The sequence below is a fragment of the Saccopteryx leptura genome, chromosome 3 (genome assembly GCF_036850995.1).
Source record: "Saccopteryx leptura isolate mSacLep1 chromosome 3, mSacLep1_pri_phased_curated, whole genome shotgun sequence".
In the NCBI taxonomy this organism is placed as follows: Eukaryota; Metazoa; Chordata; class Mammalia; order Chiroptera; family Emballonuridae; genus Saccopteryx; species Saccopteryx leptura.
In genome coordinates this window covers 325016466-325042320 of record NC_089505.1, presented here as the reverse complement: position 1 = coordinate 325042320, position 25855 = coordinate 325016466, and the positions used below count along the sequence as shown (strand labels likewise).

Below are 25855 nucleotides of genomic sequence, written 5' to 3'. Positions count from 1 at the left end.
TATAATCTTGTTATTTTTATTCTTCATTATTTTTATGTGGTGGCACGTTAACTGATTTTTGGATATTGAAACAACTTTGCATTCCAGGAAAAAGCCCCACTCAATCATGTATAATATTTTTAATATATGCTGAACATGTCATATAGGACTGTTGCATGTATGGCCATGAGGGATATCAGCCTATAATTCTGAATCTTTGTAGGGTCTTTATCTGCTTTTAGGATTAAGATAATGTTGACCTTATAAAATAAGGTTGGGAGTCTTCCTTCCTCTTGATTTTTTGGAAATAGTTTGAGAACAGCTGTTAGTTGTTCTTTGAATGTTTAGTAAAATTCATTTGTGGGCCATCTGGGTCAAGACTTTTGTTTATTAAGAATTTTGTTTTGTATTTTTCCAAAGTTAGAAGCGGGAGGCAGTCAGACAGGCTCCTGCATGCGCCCAAACGAGATCCACCCTGCATGCCCACCAGGGGGCAATGCTCTGCCCATCTGGGACATTGCTCTGTCTCTGCCAGAGCCATTCTAGCACCTGAGGTGGAGGCCATGGAGCCATCCTCAGTGCCCATAACAACGTTTGCTCCAGTGGAGCCTTGGCTGCAGGAGTGGAAGAGAGAGATAGAGAGGAAGGAGAGGAGGAAGGGTGGAGAAGCAGATGGGCGCTTCTCCTGTGTGCCCTGACTGGGAATCGAATCCAGGACTTCCACATGCCGAGCTGATGCTCTACTGCTGAATCAACCAGCCAGGGCTGAGAATATTTTTCATTACCAATTCTATTTCTTTAGTAGTTATTTCAATAGTAGTTATTGGTCTGTTTAATTTTTCTGTTGATGCCTGATTCATTCTTAAAAAGTTTATGTTTTTAGGAACTGATTGATTTCTTCAAGGTTGTCCAATGCGTTAGCATATAAATGTTCACAGTATTTTTCTAATAGTCTTCTGTATTTGTGATAGTATTTGTTCTCTTTTCTAAATTTCTTTTTTGAGGCCTCTCTCTTTTTATCTTGATGAGTCTGGTTATATAGGATTATCAATCTTGCTTATCATTTCAAAAATCAGCTCTTGGTTTCATTGATTTTTTTTCAATTATTTTTTAAAACTCTATTTTGTATATTTCTGCTCCAATCATTACTATATACTTCCTCCTACTCACCGTAGGCTTCGTTTGTTCTTCTATTTCCAATTCTTACAGGTGTAAGGTTAGTGTTCATTTGACATTTTTCTCATTTTTTTAAAGTTTTATTTAGACAATTAATTTTAACAGGGTGACATTGATCAACTAGAGCACATAGATTTAGAGAAAATATTTCCAAATAATCATTTTGACATTCGATTATGTTGTATACCCATCACCCAAAGTCAAATCGTCCTCCATCACTCTTCATTTGGTTTTCTTTATGCCCCTCCTCTCCTACCACCCCCTCCTTCTCCTCCCTTCCCCTCCACCTGGTAACCACTGCACTCCTATCTATGTCCATGAGTCTCAATTTTGTGTCCCACTTATATATGGAATCATACAGTTCTTAGTTTTTTCTGATTTACTTATTTCACTCATTATAATGTTATCAAGATTCATCCACGATGTCGTAAATGATCCTATGTCATCATTTCTTATGGCTGAGTAGTATTCCATAGTATATATGTACCAAACTTCTTTATCCAATCTTCAATTGTAGGGCTTTTTGGTTGTTTCCATGACTCCCATTTCTTGAGGTAGGTCTGAATTGCTATGCATTTTCATCATAGAACTGTTTTAGCTCAGTACTTCATACTGTGGTTCACTGTGTATTCCTTTACAATGGTATCAAGAAATCTTTTGATTTCTTCCTTGATCTCATTGTTAAACCACTCATACTTTAGTAACATTTTATGTAGTCTTCACTTCTTTGTATTTTTCTTCTTTTAACTGAATTACTTTCATGCCATTGTGATTGGAAACACTGCTTGATATGATATTCTTCTTAAATTTACTGAGACTTGCTGTGTGGACTTATATGTGGTCTATACTGGAAAATGTTCCATGTTCTCTTGAGAAGAATGGATTTTTGCTGCTTTGGGGTGAAATGCTCTAATATATCAATTAAACCCATCTGATATAATGTGTTGCATAAGGCCACTGCTTCCTTATTGATTTTCTGTCTGGATGACCTGTCCATTAATGTCAATGGGAACTCCCTACCATTATTGTCTTATCATCAGTCTCTCATTTTATATCCATTAATATTTATATATTTAAGTGCTCCTTAGTTGGGCCCACAAATGTTTGAAAGAGTTATATCATCTTTCTGGACTGATCTAATTATCATCATTATGTAGAGTCCTTTAGTCAATTGTTATAGCCTTTGTTACAAAGTCTGTTTTGTCTAAGAATTGCTACCCTAGCATTTTTTTTTCACTTACATAAATTAACTTTTCCCGTCCCTTTATTTTCATTCTACATCATTCTATCTGAAGTGGGCATCTCATTGGCAGCACATGAATAGGTCGTGTTTATTTATTTATTTTTTCTGACAGAGACAAGACAGAGAGAGGGACAGACAGAGACAGACAGGCAGGAAGGGAGAGAGATGAAAAGCATCAATTCTTCATCACAACTCTTTAGTCTCTATAGTTGTTCATTGATTGCTTTCTCATACGTGTCTTGACGGGGGGGGGATGGGCAGGAGGGTGCTACAGCAGAGCAAGTGACATCTTGCTTAAGCCAGCGACCTTGGGCTCAAGCCAGCGACCTTGGGCTCAAGCCAGCAACCTTGGGCTTCAAGCCAGAGACCTCTGGGCTCAAGCCAGCGACCATGGGGTCATGTCTATGATCCCACGTTCAAGCTGGTTAGCCCCTGCTCAAGCCAGCGACCTCGGGGTTTCAAACCTGGGTCCTCTGCGTCCCAGTTTGACACTTTATCCACTGCACCACAGCCTGGTCAGGTGGCCATGTTTATTTAATCCATTTAGCCACCTCTTGATTAATATATTTAGGGAAAAAAATACATTTAGTTAATTTAAAGTACTGCTGATAGGTATCATCATTTCATTTTCTGATTACTTTTGTAGTTCATCTCTGCTCCTTTCTTTTTCTCTTGCTTTTTCCTTTTGTATGTTGATGACTATCATGTTACATTTGAATTTCTTTTTTTATCGTTTACCTCTTAACAAAGTTTTAGTTTGTGATTACCAAGTGCATCAGGTATACCATTTGTTTTTAGCATTCTATTTTAAATACAATGTTGCTGAACTTTGAACATATTCTAAAATCACTACGATTTTTACTCAACTCCTCAATGTTTTTGTCTATTCACTGTTTCATTTTCTTTCGTGTGTTTGTATGTGTAACTTAGTTTATTGTAATTACACATGGTCTTCCTACTTTTGTCTTTTAAAGATTGTAACAGCTTTATAGTTCAGTGATTCACTGTTTGCCTTTGTTAGTAAAGCTTTTCTTCTCTACACTTTTATTCATGTTTTTTATCTTTTCTTCCTTAAAAAGTCCCTTTATCATTTCCTGTAATGTTGGTTTAGTGAAGGCAATTTTTTTTAGCTTTTTGTCTGGGAAACACTTTATCTGTCCTTCAATTCTAAGTAATAGCTTTGCTGGGTAGATCATTCTCTATTGTAGGTCCTTGTTTTTCATCACTTTGAATATTCTGTGCCATTCCATTCTGGTCTGCAAAGTTTCTGTTAATAATTCCACATATATTCTTATGGGAGTTCCCTTGTAAGTAAATAACTGCATTTCTCTGGCTATTTTTAAGAACTTTGTCTCTAACTTTTGGCATTTTAATTATGATGTGTCTTGGTGTTGGCCTCCTGGCATTCACCTTGTTTGGGAATCTCTACCCTTCCTAGACCTGTATGTCTATTTCTGTTACCAGGTTAGGAAATTTTTTGTCATTATTTCTTTTTGTTTCTTTCTTTTAGGCTAGAGGAGGGGAGATAGTGAGGCAGACACCCACAAGCACGCTGACTGGGACCCACCTGGCAATCCCATCTGGAGCCAATGTTTGAGTACCAAGCTATTTTTAGCACCTGCGGCTGATGCACTCCAACAAAGCTATCCCCAGTGCCCAGGGACATGCTCAAACCAAGCAAGCCACTGGCTGCAGGAGGGGAAGAGGGAAAGAAGGGGGAGAGGGACGGGGAGAAAGAGATGATCACTTTTTCTGTGTACCGTGACCAGGAATTGAACCTGAGATGTCCATACATCAGGCCAATACTCTATTCACTGAGCCACCAGCCAGAGCCAGTCATTATTTCTCAAAAGAGGTTATCAAACCCTTTTTTCCTTTTCCTTCTGGTTGTCCCAGAGGTTCCTTAAACTAGCCTTTTAAAAAAAACAAATTCTTTCTTCTTTTTGCAGTTCCAATTGGATGTTTCCCACTACTTTGTCTTCCAGATTGCTGATTCTATCTTCTGCTTCATCTAAACTGCTGTTGATTCCTTCTAATGCATTCATTTTAGTTTGTATTCCTCACTGCCTGGTTTTATTTTTGTATTCTATCTGCATTTTATTTTTCCTATCTCTTTGCTGAAGTTCTTACCGAGTTCATTTATTCTTTCCCTGAATGCTTTGAACATCCTTATAACCTGTATGTTGAACTCTGCATCTTGTAGATTTCTTGTCTTCATTTCATTCAATTGTTTTTCTAGAGTTCTGTTCTGTTCTTTCATTAGGTATAAATATCTGTCTTCTCATTTTGGTTGAATCTATGATTGTTCCTATGTATACTATAGTTGAAAAAGTAGCCTTATGCAGAAGCTGTCTTGTGAGACCCAGTGGCACAGTCTCCTTGGTCACCTGCTGGGTGCTACACAGGTGTTTACCATGTGATTTTGTGTTGCCTTTTGTTGTTATTAAGTCTTGACTGCTGTTGGCACATTAGTTGACCTTCAGGGTAACTGCGAGAAAGACCATCATGACAACAGATGAGCTGTTGTGCAGGGGTTGATCTTATGGAGTAGGAATTGCTTTAGCAGTGCTCTGGTGTCAACAAGTCTGCCTGTGCGGTGTATCATTTGTGAAGCTGGTTACAGAGTACCCTGGTGTGGTCTGACGCTGCCTATGGTGTATATTGCTTATGAAGCCCCACAGGAGGTGCTCTGATGAAGGCCAAGTTCAATCACGTTTGACCTGGGTGTAAGGCCCCTTGTTTGGAGTTACAGAGTCATTTGCAGTTTGTTGTTGCCCTTGCCAGTCTTAGAGGTGGCTATGAAAGGCTACTCTGCAAACCCAGGTTGGTGGCCACTTGTGTTGGGCTTTGACCCTTTGGTGGACAACATGATGTGAGTTGAGGCCAGCTGTCACTTGTGCCAGGCTTATGGCAACTTCACTAAAGCTACGTTCAAGGCCCAGACTGATTGATGCTTATGCCAGGATGGGGCCACATGATGGGAGTAAAATGCAAGTTGAGACCATTTGCCACTTGTACTGGGCTTTGGCCACTTAGCAAGAGATATAACACATACCAGTGCCAGCCACTGCTTATCTGGGGTTTTTAGACAATGAAATAATTAGGGAACATGTGAAGGATAAGCAGGTAGGTTCTTCTATGAAGGAGTCACTGGAAGAGCTCAAGCCAGGTTGTGTAATTTGGGTAGGGCAGGGTCTCAGAAAATCACCAAGGCAGGGTGAACAGTGCTAGCCAGGTGGATGAAAAGCTGAGATTTAGTGCCTTCCTGCACTGGGCTAGCTGGGTGGGAGAGTAGCTTTACAGAAGATAAATTTCTGGGTGGAAGTATAGCACTACAAAGAAACAATGGTGCCAGTGCTACTGTCCTAAGAGCTGCCCCGAACTTAATAAAGCCTTTGCTATTCCACAAAAAAAAAAGAAAAGAGCTGCCCCTACCCTTACCCCTCCAGCCTTTATCCTGACATAAGTCAATTTAATTCTTCCCCATATATTCCTGGCACTTTTGAGCTCCTGATCCTGCATAACAGTTTATAGCAAGTGAATTTGTGACTGAGTGACTCTCTGCAAGGTTCCCTTGAGACCTGCATCTCTGTCTCCCACAGTCCATAGTCTTTCTCGTATTTAATCCCCACTGGTTTTCACAGCCAGATATTGTTGGAACTCCTCAGCACTGATGCCTCAGCAGGGACCTCCACAGCAGATATCTCTGCCATTTCTTTATTTTAAAATTTTCCATTGACTTGAGAGGGGGGAGGAAGTGGGGTGAGAAAGAAAGAAAGAGAGACAGAAAGAGAGAAGCATCAACTCACTGTTCCACTCAGTAGCTCCAATTATTTGTACACTCATTGATTGCTTCTCATATGTGCCCTGACCAGGGATCAAACCCACAACCTCAGTACACTGGAAGGACACTTGATCTACTGAGCCACGTGGCCAGGACCTATTTCTCCTATTCCTTAACTACCACTCCATGTGTGTGGAACCTGCTTGTTCCACATTTCCTTCCTTCCTATTAGTTTTGACAAGGCTTCTTCTTTATATCCTTATGACAGAAATTCTGTTTAGTTAGTCTTCAGGTGGTTCTAATAGATGGTTGTCCTATAATTTAGTTGTAATGTTGTTGTGCTTACAGAGCACAACACAGAAAGCACAGAGTTTACCTACTCTGCCAGCTTGACAAGAACTCACTCATGAATTGTATATACTTTCTTTTTTATTCCTGATTTGTCTAGATAACAGTTTGGCACTTTAATATACATTTTCAAAGGACCAATTTTTAGTTTCATTAATTTTTCTCTACCATTTTTCTGATTTTGATTTCATTAATTTTCGCCCTAATCATTATTATTCCATTTTTTCAGCTCACCTTTGGTCTCTATTTTTTAGATTTTTAAGGTGCAAGTTTGGCCCTGGCCGGTTGGCTCAGTGGTAAAGCATCGGCCTGGAGTGCAGAAGTCCCGGGTTCGATTCCCAGCCAGGGCACACAGGAGAAGCGCCCATCTGCTTCTCCATCCCTCCCCCTCTCCTTCCTCTCTGTCTCTCTCTTCCCCTCCCGCAGTGAGGCTCCATGAAGCAAAGATGGCCCGGGCGCTGGGGATGGCTCCTTGGCCTCTGCCCCAGGCGCTAGAGTGGCTCTGGTCGCAACAGAGCGACGCCTCGGAGGGGCAGAGCATCGCCCCCTGGTGGGCAGAGCGCTGCCCCTGGTGGGCGTGCCGGGTGGTTCCTGGTTGGGCGCATGCGGGAGTCTGTCTGACTGTCTCTCCCCGTTTACAGCTTCAGAAAAATACAAACAAACAAAAAAAAAGAGTTAAATGTATTGTCACTCAACTTTTTTTGGAAGCGAGAAGATAAATTTCCCACAGAAACAATGCACAGATATAAGGTTACTAGCATTCCAGACTAGAACAGAATCACTTACCTTTTGACAATCTTTTTGAAAGTGGATTGAAATAAATCTTCCATAACGTGTTGTTGTTCTCGACAAAGAATTTCTGTCATCAACTGCAACAATACAGGACTTTGAGATAATTCCAGGGCATCTAAAAACTGCAAAAAACCCCCAGAAAACAAAAATACCCCCACATAATTATAATGATGATATTAATTTTGTTAGATTTTCATTTTCATTTTGTATTTAACAGTTCAAAGAAAAAACTAAGAGATTACAAGAGAACATCACAGAGAATTAGGAAATACTCATATTTTAGTCATTTTTACAGATATAATAATAAATATCTGACATATAGTAACTTAAATATCTGAGTTTTGATTTTTAAGGTTTTGCAGATATTTTCCCCTATAACAGCTTTTAGGATTTTCTCTTTATCACCAGGTTCTGAAATTCCTTTAATTATGGGCCTTCACTGAGGTCATTTTCCTTTACCACTCTAGATACTCTGGGGGTGGGGGGGAGGGGTCTTTCATTCTGGAGATGTGTGCCTTTTCAATACCACTTTTTTTAAAAGCTCTTTCATTTTATTTTTATTTATTAATTTTGGCGAATGAGAAAGGTAGACAGGAACATCAAGCTGCTTCCATATGTGCCCTGATCGGGGATTGAGCTGGCAACCTCTGTGCTTCAAGGTAATACTCCAACCAACTGAGCTATGTGGCCAGGGCTCAATACCATCTTAATTGTACAGATGTCTAAGCTGCTCATGTAATAGTCTCATCTTTACTCTCCCAACTTCCATCTCAATGTTTGTTCTACTTTCTAGAAGATACACTCAATTTTACCTTCCATTCAACAGAGAAACAGGCTGTTACCTCCTTGACCAGGCCACAAGACTTGAGGTCACCAACAATGAGAGTGGCACTATTTGTCTCCTGATGCGCTATTGTTGCCAAAAAGATTAACCTGAATTTTAAGACCAAGCTTTAAGCCTCACTAAAGTTTAGAAGAAATACAGAGAATTAGGGACAAGTTAAAGAAAACAATCAGACAAATATGGGACAACATCCAAAAATAGTACTTTGTTTATTTCTACAAATTCAATGTCATGAAAAAATAAAATAGGATGAAGTAGTTCTAGATTAAAAGATATGGAAACATGACAATTCAATGCAATCATTAATTAGACCCTTGTTCGAAAAGCAGCTAAACATGGGGGCATCTGAATAAAAATGAGTGTGGACTACATAACACATGATGTTAGAGGAGTATTAATCTGCTCAAGGTATGATAGCAGCATCGTGGCTCATTTGTAGGACTTACATGCTGAAGTATATTTAGGAATGAAGTATCATGATGTCTGAAACTAACCTAATGTTTCAGCCAACACACACACACACACACATACACACACACACACACACCAAAACAAAAGCACATATGACAGAATGTTAACTGTTAAATATAGGAGATTGTAATATAAATGCTTGTTTTACTATTCTACCAATTTTTCTGTATGTTTAGAAAAATTATACAAAAATAATGGGGAAAAAAGACTTGGTGTAGATGGACAGTGTCTGTACACTGATCTTCCGTGAGGCTGCTTGGCAAGATTTCTTACACATGGGTGACTAGGTCCCACAAAGAAGAGTTCCAGGAAACAAAGTCAGGAGGAAACTGTGTTGGAAGTCACACAGCATTACCTCCATTGCATTCTTTCTTTGAGTCTTTAAAGCCAATCTGTCCCCAATGGGAAGAAAATCAGACTTTGTCTTTCAATGGAAAAGCCACACGAAAAGAGCATGTGGAATGAGATATATTTGGTACAGTTATATTTGGAAAATATAATCTGCCACATCTATACCCTATGTTTATCTCTATTCTAGCATTTAGTAAAGTGTGTCTTAATCATCTTTTTTTGTTTCTGTTTCTTATTTCTTAAGCTCTATAAAAACAAACACAATGCCTTCATTATTTTTAAGTATTCAGATATTGGCCCAGGACTCTGTCTATCATGAGTTTTGTAGACCACTATTCACCCTGCAATGGTCATTTCCTTGTTTTTCTTCAGTGGTTGCACCTTTGAGTTTTAGCTGAGTATACGATTGCCCTATTAACAACATTCACAGCTTGCCTGACTTGTGGTAGCAGAGTGGATAAAGCACTGACCTGGAATGCTGAGATCACCAGTTCAGAACCCTGGACTTGCCTGGTCAATGCACATACAGGAAGCAATTACTATGAATTAATGCTTCCCGCTTCTCTCCCCTCTTTCTCTCTCTCTCCTCTCTCTAAAAATCAATAAATAAAATGTAAAAAACCCCAAAACAAATACATTCACAGATGTATACAGCAAATTGGACACCAGCAAAATTGATATGTGCAAGTTCTGAATTAAGTCCTTAAAAGGTAGAAATGTGTTCTCTACTACACTTCCTTACTTTTAGTTGGATGGAAAGAAACAAGATAGCAGGAGTTAGAGCAGTCATTCTGGACAAGATAAAAGCTATGTACAGAGAGTAACAGAGAAAAAGGTAAAAAGAGAGTAGGTCCCTGCTGACTGAGAAGCTACCCTAAGTAGTCATTCTAGAATTGTTCAGAAGGGAGAAATAACCTACCACCACTTTGTTTAAGCCACTGTATATTAAATATGGGTAACAATCAAAATGTTTCTCAAATAACCAGTACTCAAATTTTAGCAACTGAAACATTGGTAATAATTTATTTCTTAGCTCTTTTTGATACAATTTTTAAGACTTATACCTTTGCATAAAATAATTCAAAATATATTTATGCATAAAATATTTCACAATTTAAAATTAGAGAAATTCCAAAAGGATGTAGATATGTATCTGCCTCCACAGTTACCCAGCTTGCAAAATGAATCAAACTGATTTTTTTTTTTTTTTTACAGAGACAGAGTCAGAGAGAGGGATAGATAGGGACAGACAGACAGGAGCGAAAAGAGATGAGAAGCATCAATCATCAGTTTTTTGTTGCGACACCTTAGTTGTTCATTGATTGCTTTCTCATATGTGCCTTGACCGGGGGCCTTCAGCAGACCAAGTAAACCCTTGCTTGAGCCAACGACCTTGGGTCCAAGCTGGTGAGCTTTGCTCAAACCAGATAAACCCGTGCTCAAGCTGGCGACCTCAGGGTCTCAAACCTGGGTCCTCCGCATCCCAGTCCAACTATCCACGACTATCCACTGCGCCACTGCCTGGTCAGGCCAAACTGCATTCTTAAAGTTATAGCATTTATCTGATTCTGAATAGTTCGTTTACTTCTCTTCATCATGCAATGTAACAGAAAAAAAATCCCAATGTTTAATTTTACATAGTAATAGTAAAAACCAACCTTTTTCATGCAGTCCACATAATTATTGTATCGTAGAGTTCCTGGGGGAAATTCTTCAGACTTCATAGGGAAATTAGAGACGATGAGCTTTTCAAGAACATGCTTAAGGTCCTCAAGACTGTCTCCAGTAAGGTTGGTGAAGAATGGAAGAAGAATTATAGCTTGACCCTGTGGAACAATGCAGACATATGAAATTGCACTAGCCATGGCTTACAGATCCTACAGAATAAATAAAATTACTGCTTCTAAAGACTCTGCAAATAATCACTATGTTGGTTCAACAAAAGACTTCAGAAAACTTTCTAGATTACATAAAAAACCAACCTGAATGTGATGCTATTTCATGGCTTCTACTCTGGACGAAACTGAGCCAACTGAGGACTAGACACATGTAAATACCGTATTTCCCCATGTATAAGACACACATTTCCCCCTAAAAATTTGGGATCTAAAAACTGGGTGCGTCTTATACAGACAGAAGTTGTAGATTTTCTACTTGCATTTCCCACTTTTTTGCACTTGTTTTTGCGCTCATTGTTGAAGACAGTGATTTGTCATCAGTCACAGATGAGGACAAGCTAATGGATGGGAGTTTTGACAGTAATGAGGAGTTGTATGAATTTTATGATGAATAAAACTTGAGTTCAATAACTTTATGGAATAAATTTTTTTTTTCAAATTTCGGGCCCCCAAATTAAGGTGGGAGTGTCTTATACATGGGGAAATATGGTAAAAAGGACACTTCATTGATGATTCTGTTATTTCTCCTGAAAATATAGCCTCTAGTAGAAATATACTATGTAAGTTTTGAGTGAAAATAATATCTTGAATAAACTATCAGATAATTTATAAATATTCCTTGCAGAAGTAATTAAAAACTTCACTCTACGCTTCAGAGAAAACAGGTATTGTTGTTTATCACCCCTGTATGGCAGTAAGTTCCCAGACTTCCTCCTACTGAAAAATGAGAAACCTGATTAATCCCATAGAATAAATTTTTTTTTAATTTTTTTAAATTCATTTTAGAGAGGAGAGAGAAAGGGAGAGTTGATACAGAGAGGGAGAAAGAGAGGAGAGAGAGACAGAGAGAGAAGGGGGAGGAGCTGGAAGCATCAACTCCCATATGTGCCTTGACCAGGCAAGCCCAGGGTTTCGAACTGGCGACCTCAGCATTTCCAGGTCGACGCTTTATCTACTGCGCCACCACAGGCCAGGCGAATAAAATATTTTAAAGAAAACCTTCATAATCCAGTAAAAAAGATGGTTTTCATTAAAGCCACATTTTTTATTAGAGCATAAAACCTAATCATTAAAGAACTTTAATATTAAAATATTATGCTCTTGACCCTAACAATTACCAAGATATTTTATATTACTTATTAAAAGGTAAATGATTAATAACTTAAATTCTATCATTCATTAATTCATATAGCAATTGTCAAAAAAGCCAATTTATAACTTCTACATACAAAGACAAATGTTAATTCATCTAAGTATGATAATCTCATTGTTATCCTTATTTTTTTGGAAAGACATTCTAAAGTTTGTGCACATCAGACAACATAATGCCAGGGTTTCCTTCAAGGTGATGGGTTGGAATGACTGTATAGTTGAAACAAACAAGTCTAATATTCTATTGAGGTTGAGAAGTAAGTCCATGGGGATTTATTGTGCCAGCCTCTCTGCTTTTGAATGTTTGAAATACTTCATTATATAAAATAGCAAAAATGACAAATAAGCAAAAATATAAAATGAAAAAATAATAAAGAATGTAATCTGAAAAATTATCTTTTTACTATTTACCTTTAAATGTAGATCCAACTTCGAATCAGCAAGTATACTAGTATATGCTGTAAAGACTTCAGTGAATGCACTATGATTTATATTAAAAGATACAGATGAATCGATCTAAAGGAGGGAAAATAAAAACATGATACATTTCTATAACACGGCTCTGATTTCCTTTAACACAGTTTTCAAATTTTTAAATTTCAGAAGTGACCTATAAGTTTGTTCCTGGGGTTAAAAATATTTTAGCAGCTCTTGTTCTAAAATCTGTTAAGACAATGCATGTAAAGGTACTCTAAAGAGATAAAGTACAAGAAATGATAATAAGCCTGACCAGGTAGGTGGTGGCTCAGTGGATAGAGCATCAACCTGGGACCCTGAAGGTCGAAACCCCAAGATGTCTGGCTTGAGCATGGGATCACAGACATGACCCAAAGGTCGCTGGCTTCAGCAAAGGGTCACTGGCTTGCCTGAAGCCCCTACCCCTGGTCAAGGTACGGAGTCAAGGGACATATGAGAAGCAATCAAGGAACACTAAAAAGTGACATGACTACGTGTGGATACTTCTCATCTCTCTCCTTTCCTGTTTCTTTTGCAAAAGAAAATTTAAAAACAGGAAGAAATACTGAGTATAAATGATAATGGAGTAAAATAATAAAAATATTATTACGTAAGTAACCCCAATTATCTAGTCAAAATATTTGTATTTATCAAACCTCCAACAAATTCTTAAACATTTAATTTACAGAATCCAAAACAACAAACACAATTGTATTTTTAATGTCTCTCAAAATACCTGCAAAATTTTTGCCAGTAAGGTCAGCACTGCCATTTTACTTTCAGGAGCAGAATCTTTGGCCCACCACAAATCAAACTTCTTCCAGTTTTGCAGAATTACAGTGACAAGTTTCAGTCCTTGCTGTTTCTGACTAGCTCGATTCCTGAAGCTCTGATCTAACATACCATTCAAAACGGTGCTTACCTGAAACAATTGTGTGGTTATAGAAGGAAAATTCTTAATATTAAAACTGATATATGTAACAAAATTTACTTTCATTTCAGAGCTATCCTTGAAAACTAAAGATGTTAATTTTATAATAGCTGTTAACTTCGCAACTCCTCAAAATTTGAGAATACTTTAAAATGTAAATTTTTCTATAAAAGTATAAGATGTCTCATTTATGAAATCATGCTCATAATATTTCCTGTTTTCTTAGTTGGGAGCATTCTCTACAGGAGGAAGAATTAGCTTTTTTCTGCCACCATCACCACCGTATGTGCATATCCACAAACATATTCACACAGCTGCACACTCGTACATATGCACATAGGCTCACACGCACACATTTCCTGTCCCAGCAACTTTGCAACAGTGCTTTATATTTGGCTAGAAAAATATTCTATATTCCTACCATTATGACAATATAAACATTTTTCACAGATAATCTAAGTCATATATTACCAATATTCTTTCTTTCTTGCATATTTTGTTGTCCCTTAGGTATTAACACTTGTCTTTCTTTGCTGTTTTTAACATGCCTACCATTATTTGCCATCAATTCTCACAAATTAATTAAATCTCCTCAAGACATCTAAACATATGAAGAAGTCTATCAGCTCAATTTCAGTGGAGACTGTCCGCACTCTGGAATGCTGGTGGCCGCTGCCCTCTGGGCCTCACGTCAATACCCTCTATGAGACTCATTAACTTCTCTGTGTGCAGGCCAACTTTCCAGCTCCGACACCATCCTCCTTTCTTGGCTCACTGACTTATTTTAGTGAAGTACTTCCTTCAGTAGCTTCCTGGTGAGATGTGTACAAAAAATACATTCCTTTGAGATATGGCACATCTGAAAACATCTGCATTTGACTTTCACATATAATTGATAATCTGGTTGGATTCAGAACTCCATGTTAGAAATCTTTCCTGAATTTTGAAGAAAATTTGGCACACGGTTTCAACATCCCCTTTGTTGCTGCAAAGACAAAAGCAACCCAATCTCTTCAACCTTTTAACGTAATCAGGTTTTCTTCGATAAAATCTTCTCAGGCCTGGCTGGTGGTGGTGCAGTGGATAGTGTCCACCTGGGACACTGAGGTCACCAGTTCAAAACCCTGGGCTTGCCTAGTCAAGGCACATATAGGAGTTGATGCTTCCTGCTCCTTCCACCTTCCTTATCTTTCTGTCTCCCTCTCTCTTTCTCTCCCCTCTCTAAAATAAATAAATTAATTAATATCTTTTAAAAAAAAATACAATGATCGGGGCTGGGCCAGAGCAGCCAACTTGGAGGATCGGGTGTTGGATGAGGAGAAGATGATTGTGGATTGCCTGTAGCTCCAAGAAGGTTGCTGAGGGCCAGTCAAAAGCAGTGACTCCCACTGGTCTTCGCCTGTGAAGTTTCCGGCCTGTGAGTTCCAGGGCTGGTACATCCTGCGGCCAGATACAGAGCATCAGCTCAAGACCTAACAACCATAGTTAGAGTGGTATCTTAAGGAAAGGCTCCTCACACCTGACCCAGCTAAGGCATAGAAAACGTTGTCACAAACAGCAAAAAGAGCAGAAACAGCAGACAAATAGCCCACAGCGGATTACAAACAGCTGAAGCCATCCCAGGAAGATTTAGAAATTACACAACTGAGAGCTGGAGTCAGACACCACCAACCGTATACTCAGCTACACAAACAACATATTTGAAGGAGCAGTCTATATCGAGACAAAATGAGAAGACAGGGAAGTGCAATTCAAATGAATCAACTAGAGGAATCCCCAGAAAAAGAATTGAATGAAATGGAAATAACTAAGATGCCAGATGCAGAGTTTAGAATAATGATTGTGAGGATGCTCAAGGATCTTAGAGCAACCATAGATAGACAACATGAACACCTAAACAATGATATATCTGGCATCAAAAAGGACATTGAAATCATAAAAAAGAATCAGACAGAAATGATAAACACAATATGAGAAATGAAGACTACACTACAAGGAATGAAAAGCAGGCGGGATGAAAAAGAGGATTGAATCAGCAATTTAGAGGACAAGATAAGCAAAAGCACAGAAGCAGAACAGCAAGAAAAAGAGGATCAAAATGTCTGAGAAAACTCTAAGAGAGTTCTGTTACAACAGGAAGAGAAACAACATCTGCATCATAGGGGTTCCTGAAGGAGAAGAGAAAGAACAAGGGATAGAGAACCTGACTGAAGAAATCATAGCTGAAAATGTCCCAAAATTGATGCAGGAAAAAGTCACACAAGTTCAAGAAGCACAGAGAATCCCATTAAAAAGGAACACAAATAAACCGAAAAGAAGACACATAATTAAAAAACCAAAGCTAAGAAATAAAGAAAGAATACTAAAAGCTGCAAGAGAAAAGCAGTCAGTCACCTACAAAGGAGACCCCAAAAGGATGACATCTGACTTCTCAACAAAAACACTTGAGACGAGAAGGGAATGGCAAGAAATATTCAAATTAATGCAGAACAAGATCCTACAACCAAGACTTTTTTATCCAGCAAGGTTATCGTTTAAAATAGAAGAAGAAATAAAAAGCTTCCCATACAAAAACAACAACAACAACAACAAAAAAAAAAAACGCTTAAGGAATTTATTACAACCAAACCAATGATGTAAGAAATGTTAACGGTCCTGTTGTAAACAGACAAGGGGGGTGGGGTGGGGAATCTAATAAAGAGGAATATAGATTTAAGATTTTAGAAATGCATCCAAATTGAAAAAGAAGAAGTAAAACTATCATTATTTGCTGATATGATACTGTACATAGAAAACCCTAAAGTCTCAGTAAAAAAACTACTGGACCTGATAAATGAATTCAGCAAGGCGGCAGGATATAAAATTAATATTCAAAAACCAGTGGCATTTTTATACACCAACAATGAACTGTCCGAAAGAGAAATTAAGAAAACAATCCCCTTCACTACTGCAACAACAACAAAGATAGTACCTAGCTGTAAATTTAACCAAGGAGGTTAAAGACTTGTACTCAGAAAATTATAAAACATTGATAAGAGAAATCAAGGAACATAATCAAATCAAAAATGGGCAAAAGAAATGAACAGTCACTTAAAAGAGTACATTCAGATGGCCAATAGGCAAAAGAAAAAATGTTCAACATCACTAATCATTAGAGAAATGCAAATTTAAACCACAATGAGATATCACCTCACACCAGTCAGAATGACACATTAACAAAACAAAACATAGAAAGTGCTGGTGAGGATGTGGAGTAAAGGGAATCCTCCTGCACTGCTGGTGGGAATGCAGACTGGTGCAACCACTGTGGAAAATGGTATGGAGATTCCTCAAAAAATTAAAAATGGAACAGCCTTTTGACCCAGCCATCCCACTTTTAGGAATATATACTAAGAACGCCAAATCACTGATTCAAAAGAAGAAATGCACCCCCGTGTTTATGGCAGCATTGTTCACAATAATGAAGATCTGAATACAGCACAAGTGTCTTCAGTGGATGAGTGGATTAAAAAGCTGTACTACATATACACATGGAATACTATGGGGCCATGAAAAAGAAGAAAATACTACCTTTTGCGACAACATGGATGGACATGGAAACTATTATGTTAAGTGAAATAAGCCAGGCAGAAAAAGAAAAATATCATATGACCTCAGTTATATGAGGAATCCAATGAACAATGTAAACTGAGGAACAGAATAGAGGCAGAGGAGGGATCAAAGGGACCAGAGGGAAAGCGGACAGAGGGAAAGGGGATGAGAGGATGAGATCAGAGAAGGGAAAGAGCTTGGTGAAATTATATATACACATAATAGCATTATAGAGAGCAGAAGAGCAAATCCTGGAGGAAAGCGGAGAGGGTGTTAGGGGGAGGGAGCAAGAGGATGTTGAGGGGAATTCGGGGGTGCAGGAGGATGTATTCGGTGGGACACTTGAATCTATGTAAACACAATAAATTTAAATCAATAAGAAATTAAAAAAAATACAATGATCATATGATCCAGCAATTCCATTTCTGGAAAATATATCTAAGAAAAAAATCACTATCTAGAAAAGATGATCACTGTAGCATTATTTACAGTAAAGACATGAAAACAATGTAAGTGCCCATAAACAGAAAATGGATAAAAAAAAAGATGTGGCATATACATACAACTGAATATCATTCTGCCATAAAAAAAGAAATTCTATCAATTGCCATAACATGAATTGGACCTTGAGGGAATTACATACTAAGTGAAATAAGTCAGAGAGAGAAAGATAAATACATATGATATCCCCTATATTTGGAGTCAAAAAACTAAACTCATAGATACTGAGAACAGACTAGTGTTAGCTAGAGGTAGGACAATGGGGATAGTTGAAATGGGTGAAGGTGGTCAAAATGTACAGACTTCAAGTTATAAGTTCGGGGATATAATGTAGAGCAGGGGTCAGGAACCTATGGCTCGTGAGCCAAATATGGCTCTTTTGATGGCTGCATCTGGCTCGCAGACAAATCTTTAATAAAAAAAAATAACGTTAAAAATATAAAACATTCTCATGTATTACAATCCATTCATTTCCTATTGTTCATGTTCATGGTTGTGGGTGGCTGGAGCCAATCACAGCTGTCCTCTGGGACAACACCAAATTTTATTGGATAATGCATAACGTACATGGGTCGTTGTATGGCTCTCACAGAATTACATTTTAAAATATGTGGCATTCATGATTCTCTCAGCCAAAAAGCTTCCCGACCCCTGATGTAGAGCATGGTGAAAATATAAAAAGGTTAAAACTATTGTGTTAAATATTTAAGTGGTGCTAAGAGAGTAAACCTCAAAATTTCTCATCATAAGAAAAAAATTGTAACTATGTGAAGTGATAGATGTTAATGAAATTTACTATGGTAATCATTTCACAATATGTATATATGTAGGAAAAAATTGGGAAAAAATGTCATTTAAACAGTGTTCTCTGTATTGTTTATATTTGTTAAAAGAAGAAACTACAAAAGTAACAGAATACGGATAGATTTAAAAAACAATATTGGGCCTGACCTGTGGTGGCACAGTGGATAGAGTGTCGACCTGGAATGCTGATGTTGCTGGTCTGAAACCCTGGGCTTACCCAGTCAAGGCACATATGGGAGTTCATACCTCCTGCTCTTCTCCCTTTCATTCTCTCTCTCCTCTCCTCTAAAAATGAATAAATAAAATCTAAAAAAGTAAATAAATAGAAATACATAAAATAAAAAACAATATTGGGGTGGAGAATGACTTTCTCCAAAAGACAGAAACAATAAAAAAGATGATGAGTTTAACTATAAAATAAATTAAATACTTCTGTATAGAAGAAATATTCTGAGTGAGACTGAAAAGACAAATGGCCTGTAGAAAAAAGTACTTTTCACATACATGATAAGACATAGGTCTACTATTCTTAATATACAAAAATCTCTTAGAAATTAATAAGAATGTGCATCCTAACAGAAAAATGGGAAAAAAATACAACATACACCAGAAATATTTCATTGTATAAAAAAAAAAATTAGTAGGATACCAAGATCAGTAGAGTTGGAGAACTGACATTAAACTTAAAAGATAACAGAATTCTCATTAGTGAAATAATAAAATTTTTTGTTATGGTACAACATATTCCTAACTTTACTACATTGCTTAAAGACATAATTGTATTATATTCTAAATGTCACTATAAATCTTTCCTAAAGGTCTTCGTTAAAAAAAAAAAAAAAAAAGTAGTATCTTCACATTTAACCATGTCTAGAGTCCTCCCAGTCCCTCTGTCCAGGGATATTTATTCTGTCCAGGGAATTTCCAGTTTCCTCAAGTGGTCAGTCCCCTGACCACATGGCTATTTTCTTTTTTTTTTTTTTTTTTTTTTTTTTGCATTTTTCTGAAGCTGGAAACAGGGAGAGACAGTCAGACAGACTCCCGCATGTGCCCGACCGGGATCCCCCTGGCACGCCCACCAGGGGCGACGCTCTGCCCACCAGGGGGCGATGCTCTGCCCATCCTGGGTGTCGCCATGTTGCAACCAGAGCCACTCTAGCACCTGAGGCAGAGGCCACAGAGCCAACCCCAGCGCCCGGGCCATCTTTGCTCCAATGGAGCCTTGGCTGCGGGAGGGGAAGAGAGAGACAGAGAGGAAGGCGCGGCGGAGGGGTGGAGAAGCAAATGGGCGCTTCTCCTGTGTGCCCTGGCCGGGAATCGAACCCGGGTCCTCCGCACGCTAGGCCGACGCTCTACCGCTGAGCCAACCGGCCAGGGCTCTATTTTCAAACAGTTCTCTTTCCAGTTTCTCCTTCACACTTGGCTCTCTCTGTTCCCCAGAAGCCCATGGTCTCCACTGCGTGGCCCTTTCTGAGTTCTGCAACAAAATGGCTGCTCAGCTTTACACTGCTGGTCAGTGATGTTGCAACTTTCTTAGACTCTGAAGTCTGTTAATGACAACTTGTGCTTTTGCCTTCCAGATTCCAAAGTATTGTCCCTTTTCCTTTCTTTTGTGTCTTTTAACATTGTACCTTCTTATTCTTTAAACCCTGTTTCTGTCATTATAGAGCTATCTGAGGTGGAGGTAAAGGCATATGAGTTTTATTCATCATCTTACCAGAAGTCTGAATAGTTTAAAGTTCAATTTGTTACATTTTCTGAATGTTCTAAGTCTACTATCATTTTATTTCTACCTCAAAAAATATAAAATTCTAGTGCAATCGATCATAAAATATTCCCCTACAATAGAAAACATGGTCTGTTTGGAATAAAAGCTTATCTCAGTAAGAAATTTTACATCCTTTCCTTAAAATGGTCATTCTAACAGTCAACAGTTTCTGCTTGTCTACAAGTTAAATTTCAAAATTCTGTAAGTTTCGTCAACCAGAGTAAATTGTAATTAACTATTTATTTCCAAAGTTTCAATGTGAGAGAGCCCAGTGGGCTATAGCAGGAACATGCAGGATATGAAACCAGAATGTACAGAACCAGCTGGGGCTGGAGCGGAAGCAAAGGCAGGCTTGGGCCTCAGGATCGGTTTATGCGCACCAATACCAAATCTTGACAAAAGTCATCATCCCACATAGCTAGCTGTGCCTTATAAAATTAGGCCTAGAGGTGTTCAGGAATACAAGCATTATGTAAGTAAATATACTTAAAGTAAAATTTCATTACCATTTTGGGATTATCCGCAGATGATTTCATAAGCTCCAATACAGCAAGATCTAGATTTTTCAACAGTTCAGTGTTGACTGTTTCTGAGAACAAGCTATAGAAATACTCTCCGTGATAGAAGCTGACAATGTTCCTCTGTGACCCTCCGGAGGACGGCACGGACAGCACTGCTGAGTCCAGGAGAAGACCGATCAGACACTCACACTGAGAAGAAAAAAGAGAAGTACAATGACAGCAGTACAGAGCTTAAATGTTACAGAAAGACTCCTTGGGTAGCTATTAACTTTAGAAGTGGAAAATTACACGACAGCCTGATATTTAAAGGCCTAGGATCAAGTTTGAATTTTATACATTTCAATGAGCCTCCAATTTCTAAGTTTCAATTTGGGAAAGAAATATTCCCTGACTCGTGTTTCTCTCAAATTTCCAGACATTCTGTTGTTGCTTTGAGGGCAGTCTAGTAAAGGTGAGTATTTTTAGAATTTAAGCATGTAGGAGAAAAGACGGGGGGCAATGGAGTGAACGCAGAGTACTGGCTGGCAGTTCTCAACTACAGCAGAGGCTGTTTGAGGCCAGCCCTGCACGGGCCACACAGACAATGAAGTCATCTTTGTGTGGTGCCTCTGGAATTATCCTTCAGGGGCTCTCCCAAATCAGCCATCACCAAGGAAAGGGGAAGAAGAGGTCACTGCGTCAACACTGTTCAGCTTTTTATTCCTAAAATGTTCTCTGCATAAATTCTTTTGCAAAGAGGGATAGAAAAAAACTTCAATTTAAGAGAGTGTCGTTCTATTTATTTTATTTTAAAAAATAGCTTTAGAAAGTCAGTTCATGTAAATTAATTAAAGTTCCTGTGCAGCTAAGAATTTATCCAACTAAATTCCTGTTTTAAAGACACAATGCATGTATACCAGTTATATAGTTACATTATTAGGATAGCATAACAGACAGCTGTTTTGCCTACCAGTCCTCCAAAAGCAAAGGCCAACTCCAGAAGTCCACTGGCCAATAGCTTACAACTGGGGTCAAGTGAAGGAAGGCATTGTTCTTCATGACCAGGTACAATGCTTTTATAAACGAGGGAAAGAATTTTTGTGCCAATAGAATGGTGCTGATCTATAGACTAAAATAAAATCAACATTGAAATAAAAAGAAATAACATTTTATACAAAATCACAAATTCACACCTTTCATTAATTAAAAAGTTCATGTTAGCTAGCACTAACAACTGCCTTCTAACAGTGAAAAAAATTTTCACTCAATTTTGTTTTCCATGCTGTATTTTTCATTGGTGTTACTAGCCACAAAGGCACAGTAACAGTCGCTAAAGTTCTTCAGAAGGCTGCTGAATATATTCAAATATTTTTTATTTTATTTTCATTATATAGTTATAAATTTTTATATTTATTTTCATATTTATATTCCTGGTAACACCTATACTCTTGGAGCAACTATTTCTATAATTCCCATTTCAGCATGCGTACAGAATGTTTGAAAAAGAATATAAATAACAGACTAATTAGCTTAATGAAGCTAAGAAAAATGTACAAAACAAAATCTGGTTACCTGAGATGGTAATATAACATGCAAAAAATCAGCTTTATGAAGTTGTTTACAAGCTGACACGAGAGAAGACAACTTGGCCCTATCCACACAAGCATCAGGGCCATACAGGTCAATGACACAGAGCTCCTCAACGCTGGCCATGTGAAAAGAGCAGAAAGAAAACTAGATGAGTGCTGAACTCATTAAATTATCAGGATACACTGACAAATGTGTTTATTCTGTTATAAATATATTTACTAACTACCTGGCACTTAGATACATTACACAGCCCTGGAAAACAAACATTGGCTAACACAAAACAAGGGGCCCATACACTAATCCAGCCATGGAGTACAACACTGGGTCAAGCCACATGCCAAGCTTGTGTGCCCCAAGGGGCAAGGAAGGCATCTGCTAAATAGGTAATTTTTCAAACAACTGATGAGATCCTCTGCACCAAACACCCCACAGAGGAGCTCTTCTTCTTGAAGAAACGCAGGTAAAGCAGACACGCACGAGGCGGCCAGAGCACACTGCCACCGTAAATTCCACAACGCTGACCATGCACATGATCCGAACGCCCACCTCTGTGCTGTTATTTTTTCCTTGAGGTGCATCTCTAGGATCTCACTGTATGGGGACTTCTTCAGCGCTTTCATCAGGTTCACACAGACACTGGGAAGATGCTCCATAATGTGGACATCACTGATATTGAAACCTATGCTCGAGGGCTCACACAGGGTTTTCACCAAGAGTTTCATAAGGTTTGTGTTACATAAATACTTCTCAAGAAGCTGCAAAAGATAAGATTTTAATAAAAACACATCTATTAGTCAGGATTTAGATTGTTAGTAGAGAGTAAGGTCCGTGAAGTTGAGAATTTTTGCCTGTTTAGGCAAAGGGTCGGACAATAAATGTTTGGCTCTATGAGTCATAAGGCCTCTATTGCATCTACAAACTGCTCACAAAAATTAGGGGCTATTTCAAAATGAAATGAAGTGATAAAAGATCTAATTTTTGTGAGCAGTATACTTAATTAACAGCCATTATAGTGTGAAAACTGCAATGAACAATATATGAACAAATAAACCTCAATGTGTTCCAATAAAAGCTTCTTTACAAGGGCAGACAGCAGGTTGGATTTGGCCTAGGGGCCACAGTTTTCCAGCCCCTGGTTTACAATTTCTGTCAATGTTGTATCCACAGGACAGAACTTGGCATAGAGTAGGCGCTTAGTATATATTAACTTGATGAATGGACTAGTTTATATTAATATAGTAAGTCTGATGGACACATTTAAAAATATTTGCTAATGCATGGTTTCTAAGGCAGATGTTTGAATATCCAGTAAAAACTTAGAAAAAAATGTTTTGTTTTTTGGGGATTTTTCTTTTGTATTTTTCTAAAGTTGGAAATGGGGAGGCAGTCAGACTCCCGCATGCGCCCAACTGGGATCCACCCGGCATGCCCACCAGGGGGCAATGCTCTGCCCATTTGGGATGTTGCTCTGTTGCAACCAGAGCCATTCTAGCGCCTGAGGCAGAGGCCACAGAGCCATCCTCAGTGCCTGGGCCAACTTTTTGCTCCAATGGAGCCCTGGCTGCGGGAGAGGAAGAAAGAGAGGAAGGAGAGGGGGAGGGGTGGAGAAGCAGATGGGCGCTTCTCCTGTATGCTCTGGCCAGGAATCGAACCTGGGACTCCTGCATGCCAGGCCAACGCTCTACCACTGAGCCAACCGGCCAGGGCCTTGTTTTGGTTTTTTTTTGATGGGCCATCATCTTTAATCCTAGCTTGCATCTGGCGGGCAAGTAAAAACACACACTGGGCTCCAAAACCCATTCAGTGCTCACAAAGCTACTGACTTATCCAAGTTTTCCTAGAATCAAAGGTTTCTAGCTCACCAGCCTTATTCACCTCTGTTCCCCATCTCCTTCCTTCTCCCTGCACAAACTCTGCACAAACTGGCTTTTCCTTCAGCACTCGAACATCTTGGCTGCTTTTCCTGGCCTCCTCCACGTGGCCTTACTCTGCTTTCCTCTCTAATGCTAATCTCAGGAACCGAGCACGTTTTGTTTTTTATTCATACCATAAGCATCTGAAGTACATGCAGTTTTATTTTTTTCAAGAACAGATAACTCCTACAACAATGGAAAGTTCTAAGAAAGCCAAAACCACTTCTAATAATTACTTTATATGTATAATATTTTCCCAATGGCAAGTACTATCCTCAAATTAATACAGCAGCAGGAGTGACTCTACCTTCCAGCCTTCGGGGTAGATGCTGAGCAGCGTTGTGGTAAATTCAATAATCCGAACGACGACTGTACATTTGCTGTAATAGTATCTTTCTTCCTCTTGTGGACTTGGTCTGTTATCTGCTGCCACAGTATCACGGAGAGCAATGTTTTCTAAAAAGAAAGCCACTGCTTTCCAAAGTGAAGACTGCGTTTCAGAACCTTGAAAAAACCACATTAATATATCAACATTTCCTTCCTTCTAACTCCAAGGAGGTTAATGTAAAAAATGTTCAATAAAAACTGAATAAAATGGCACTCATTTCTTCTCATTTCAAAATTATTGCCACCCAAATAGAATTCAACTTTAAATTTACAGATTAAGAATACATCTATGGCCTGACCTGTGGTGGCACAGTGGATAAAGCGTCAACCTGGAAACACTGAGGTTGCCGGTTCAAAACCCTGGCTTGCCTGGTCAAGGCACATATGGGAGTTGATGCTTCCTGCTCTTCCCCCTTCTCTCCCTCCCCTAAAATGAATAAATTAAAAAAAAAAAAAAAAGAATACATCTATGGCCTGACCAGGTGGTGGCGCAGTGGATAGAGCGACGGACTGGGATGCTGAGGACCCAGGTTTGAGACCCTGAGGTCGCCAGCTTGAGTGCAGGCTCATCTGGTTTGAGCAAAAGCTCACCAGCTTGGACCCAAGGTTGCTGGCTTGAGCAAGGGGTTACTCCGTCTGCTGAAGGCCCGCAGTCAAGGCACATATGAGAAAGCAATCAATGAACAACTAAGGTGTCGCAATGTCCAATGAAAAACTAATGACTGATGCTTCTCATCTCTCCGTTCCTGTCTGTCTGTCTCTGTCTATCCCTCTCTCTGACTCTCTCTCTGTCTCTGTAAAAAAAAAAAAAAAAAAAAAAAGAATACATCTATGGAACATTAGGTCTTGCTTCTCAAACACTATTTGTGGGAATATAAATATAATCTCTCTGAAGGACAATTTGGTAAATCATATCAGCTTTAAAAAATGTGCAAGCCCATTTCTATCAAATATTGAAAAGCTCTGAAATTCCAGCGTTGAAATTTTATCCTAGTGAAATAATGGCAAAATTGTGAAGATGTGTTTGTAAGGATGTTCCTTTTAGCACTGTTCTGAATAATGAAAATCAGAAACAACCTGAATGTCCTTCAAAGGGGCAACAGATAGACCAATTATGGCAGTCTTCTTCAAACAGGTATATTACAGAGTCAATTTTAGATCAACTACCAAATGGACATTTTCCATCACAAGTGTGACTGGGCTGGTGCTCCTTTCCTCCCTCCACCCCTTTCATTACTGCCTTTCACCTGCTTAACAGAGAAACACAGATACACGTTTCTCCTCCCCTCAATTTACTGTAGTATATCTTCTCAGGGTACAAAGACCTCCTGATCCCCAAAGCAACAACTTAAAATAGTGACACATGTATTGAAAGA

At 38.7% G+C, this 25855-nt stretch overlaps 1 protein-coding gene across 2 annotated transcripts in view; it reads right to left on the bottom strand.

The window, feature by feature from the left end:
- Window positions 1-25855, bottom strand: part of PRKDC (protein kinase, DNA-activated, catalytic subunit) — a 282873-nt gene that overhangs the window by 146158 nt on the left and 110860 nt on the right. For both annotated transcript variants that reach the window (XM_066379091.1, XM_066379092.1), the window contains exons 32-40: window positions 24400-24596; window positions 22726-22934; window positions 22162-22294; window positions 21560-21718; window positions 20596-20799; window positions 13231-13416; window positions 12450-12554; window positions 10647-10814; window positions 7317-7444 (exon numbers count right to left, since the gene is read on the bottom strand). In XM_066379091.1, the coding sequence (XP_066235188.1) occupies window positions 7317-7444; window positions 10647-10814; window positions 12450-12554; window positions 13231-13416; window positions 20596-20799; window positions 21560-21718; window positions 22162-22294; window positions 22726-22934; window positions 24400-24596 (1489 nt within the window). The remainder of the gene's footprint in view (window positions 1-7316; window positions 7445-10646; window positions 10815-12449; window positions 12555-13230; window positions 13417-20595; window positions 20800-21559; window positions 21719-22161; window positions 22295-22725; window positions 22935-24399; window positions 24597-25855) is intronic.